Source organism: Onychomys torridus, chromosome 1, assembly GCF_903995425.1.
Source record: "Onychomys torridus chromosome 1, mOncTor1.1, whole genome shotgun sequence".
In the NCBI taxonomy this organism is placed as follows: Eukaryota; Metazoa; Chordata; class Mammalia; order Rodentia; family Cricetidae; genus Onychomys; species Onychomys torridus.
In genome coordinates, this window is record NC_050443.1 from 124018223 (window position 1) to 124022259 (window position 4037).

Genomic DNA, 4037 nt, shown 5'->3' on the forward strand with positions numbered 1-4037 from the left:
CCAATGAGGGACCAGGGGAGGTGGTGAAGTCTGGGGCATCTTGACAGGTCCTTGGTTCCGCCTAAGCTCTCCTCGCTGCGAACGCAGCAGCAGCTGCCCCGCCCCCTGCTCTCTGCCAATTGCCATTGGCTAGAGGTAGGGCCCCGCCCCACAAAGGCCGCTTGCCATTTGCTTAGGTCTCTGATGTTTGCGTGCTTGTGGGGGCGGAAGACAGGCGTCATTCTCTGGAACCTAGGGACTTCCTCTCTCTGCTTGTCTGGGTCAACTTGTCTGTCCATCGCTGGCCCATCTCTCTCTGGCCCTCTCTCACTCTCAGCAGCTGTCTCTCACAGGCCCGCTGCCCTGCCTTTTCTTTCCCGCTATTGCCTCCTGCTCCGCCTGCCTGGGTGGCCGCCATGGGCCGGAAGCGGTTCATCACTGACTCCTACCCTGTTGTGAAGAAGAGGGAGGGGCCCCCTGGGCACAGCAAGGGGGAGCTGGCACCAGAGCTAGGTCTCTGAAATGTGGGAGTGGCAGGAAGAGTGGACAAGCAAGGACCAGAAAGGAGTGTGTGTGTGTGTGTGTGTGTGTGTGTGTGTGTGTGTGTGTGTGTTGGCTAGAAGGGGAAGCTAGCATGTTTCGCACTTCCGATGAGCTGTCTGGCTGCAGGATGGCAAAGGCAAATGAGTGAGGATATAGCCAGGACACAGTGGCACAGCTGTAATTCCAGGGTAGGGCAAAGGCCTGGATGGCCCTGAGGAGCCCCATGTTATTGCAGGAGAAGACACCCAGTCCCTCAGCCAGGAGGAAGCAGAGCTGGAGTTGCTGAGGCAGTTTGACCTGGCCTGGCAGTATGGGCCTTGCACAGGTGAGAACCCCACCTCCAGCCCATCAGGCACATCTCTGAACCAGTTCTGTCACGATGTGTCTCAGAAATAATCCAAGTACCTGCCTAACTCTTGGACACTGTCTCCGGAGACTGACGTGTGTGATGCTCAAGAAGCTGCCCTCTGCATTCTCTAGCCTGAACTCTTCTGCCCATGCTGAGTCCTCTTTCTACCCTGGCAGGTATCACACGGTTACAGCGCTGGCATCGGGCAGAGCAGATGGGCTTGAAGCCCCCCCTAGAGGTGCACCAGGTGCTGAAGACACACCCTGAAGACCCCCGCTTCCAATGCAGGTCAGGACAGACTGGTCAGCTTTCAGGGGAACTAGGGCCTTCTCCAGGAGTTACCACCCTCTGGTCTGCGTAGGGGCTGCCCTGACTAGGAGACAGGGTACAGACTTAGGGGTCCCTCCTGACAAGCAAGAAGCATCTTCCAGGTGCCTGGCTCCAGATAGACCCCTTTAGTGATCCTTACCTTATGAGCTGATGGTGGGGGAAGAGTATATATAGGGCCCATGGGCCTATCTGTGAGTGCCGAGGGGTTCTCCAAAGCCACAGAACGAGGCAGTTATTAGGAACTGCTGAGGTCCATCAGGGAATAGAACTGATTCTACTCCTCCTACCCTGTCGTCCACAGCCTCTGGCATCTCTACCCACTCTGAGGTACCACCTAGGTGTCCTTAACACCTCCTAGCCACCAAGAACTTCAGGAGAGAATTCATGGCCGGTAGATGCTGCTCTGCTCAGCTCAACTCTGAAGAAACAGTCAGCAGGCTGACTGTGGAGGTCTTCCTGGTTCAGCCTCTTCTCTGTCTAAGCAACAAGCCCCTGATGCTCCCAAGACCTGTGTAGCTGAAGTCAAACACCTCCAGAGCCTAATCATGACCACCAGATGCTTGTGGTGCGGTAAATCCAGCACAGCATGGCACAAAGCCAGATGTTGGCAGATGAGAATCAAGGAATCTACTAATGCTTACAATAAAGTATATTAAGCCTGAAATCCTGACCTTTACTCCTTTAATATGGCTCTACTCTATCTGGCAGTTCCCAAATGGGAAGTAGGCAGGGCAGGAGAGCTAGCTATAGGCTCTTGTGTTACCTGCTTTTTTTGTGTGTGTGTGGGTTGGGTTGGGGTTTTTTGGTTTTTTTTTGTTTGTTTGTTTGTTTTGTTTTGTTTTTGGTTGTTCAAGACAAGGTTTCTCTGTGTGGTCCTGGCTGTCCTGGAAGTCACTCTGTAGCCCAGGCTGGCCTCGAACCCAGAGATCCACCTGCCTCTGCCTCCCGAGTGCTGGGATAAAAGGCTTGTGTCACTACACCACTGCCTGGCTATATCTGTCTATCTAAGGCAGTCTTTTCAAGAGCTGAGCAGCCTCGGTATCCCCGGTAATACTTAGAAAAGCACTCTGAGTCACGTTCCCTGACAAGACAGCAAAAATCCTGCCTGACGTGCCCAGCTTATGAGCAACTGTTAAGTTCCTGGCACCATAGGTCTCCATGGGTGTTACTGCCACTGAAATATAACAAAACGAGCATGGAAATTAGTTCTGCCATGTGCTGGTCAACATTAAGTAGAATTAGGGTCAGAGAATGCTGAGGTGATATTTGGGAGAAGGGGGACAGGAAGGGCCCCATAGTGAGCTAGCGTTGGAGAAGAGACACGAAGGAAGGAGGGAGAGGCTCGTACCTGTGTAAATGTTCCAGACAGAAGGGATGACAAGAAGAAAGGCTCAGCGGCAGGAACATTTCCAGCCTATCCGCACAAGAATGTGAAGGTCAGAACACGGGGCACAAGGGGAAGACAGCCGGGAATGAGGCCGGACAGGTAGCAGGCCAGTCCCAGTAGACACTGTAGACCATGATAAGAAACCCGGATGTTTACAGTGAGTGAGAGGAGATGCTGGGCGGCTTTACGGAATGACATCATTGAACTTATGTTTTGAAAATATGACTGCAGCTGTGGGTGGAAACAGTCTGTGGAGTTGGGGAAGCAGACAGGTGGTGAAAGCATTCTGCTCAGCAGGCTAATGAAGTCTGTCTGGAAAGGGGGACAGTGATGTGATTTGGAGCAGGGTGGGGAGATGGAGCTGGCAAGAAGGGGCCAGATTTGATTTTGAGGGGACAACTGACCACTAGGGGCTGCTGATCTTGACTGGATTTGAGGAACTGGAGCCAAGAATAACTCCTCAGGAAGACCAGATATCCCATAGTAGATAGGGAGCACTGTGGCAGGGAGCACTGTGGCAGGGAGCACTGTGGCAGGGAGCACTGTGGCAGGGAGGACTGTGGCAGGGAGCACCATGGCAGGGAGGACTGTAGGAAGAGGAGAGTAGGAAGGGAACCAAGACATTTTGGCTTTGGGGGAGTGCTGTGGGTGGAACCTGGGGTCTTGCCTATAATAAGCAAGTGCTCTATGACTGAGCTACACCCCCAGTCAATATGTTACATTTGAAGTGTTTGCAATGCATCCCAGTGAAGATGGGGTGTAGGCTGAAGTTATGGTAAATCTGGAAGTCTGGAGAGGTCTTAGATTTGAGATCTAACTTTGGGGAACTTTCAGACGGCATTTAAGGTCACAAGAATGAGCTGAGCACAGTGGTGCTCATGGTAACCCCAATACTTTAGAACCCGATTCAGGACTCAAGTTTCAAAGCCATCTGGCAACACAGCAAGACTTTTCTCCAAAAACTCAAGATCTCTGTGAGTTCAAGGTCAGCATGGTTTATGTTGAGAATATCAGGACAGTTAGGACTACAGAGACGGACCCTAAAAAGTCTAAAGAAAAATCCACCAATCAGTCTATCAATATATTAAGCATATAGAGAGCTGGGTGGTGGTGATGCACACCTTTAATCCAGACTCGGGAGGCAGAGGCAGGGGGATTTCTATGAGTTCCAGGCCAGAGTGAGTTCCAGGACAGCCAAGGCTACACAATGAAACCCTATCTCTGGGGGGGCGGGGAAGGTAAGGGTATAGAGAGAAGAGGGATCCACAGACAACCTAGCCCTACACTTAGGCCAAAGGATGGGAGAATAAAGCCAAGGAGATGGGGTGGGAGGAGCCTGTAGAGCCAGAGGAAGAACAGTGGAGGGGCTGGAGAGTCTTGGCCGAGGGTCTCAGCCTTTAGGTGTTCCCAGGAAGCTGGGAAAATGCAATCTGAGAGGGTCCTGCTGGA

At 52.3% G+C, this 4037-nt stretch overlaps 1 protein-coding gene across 1 annotated transcript; it reads left to right on the forward strand.

The window, feature by feature from the left end:
* Nucleotides 1–200: 200 nt before the first annotated feature.
* Pold4 (DNA polymerase delta 4, accessory subunit) lies at nucleotides 201–1855 on the forward strand. Its single transcript, XM_036200761.1, has 4 exons — nucleotides 201–492; nucleotides 758–847; nucleotides 1048–1159; nucleotides 1503–1855. Exons 1-4 carry the CDS (start codon nucleotides 396–398, stop codon nucleotides 1525–1527), a joined length of 324 nt encoding a protein of 107 aa, XP_036056654.1. The 5' UTR covers nucleotides 201–395; the 3' UTR covers nucleotides 1528–1855.
* The last annotated feature ends 2182 nt before the right edge of the window (nucleotides 1856–4037 follow it).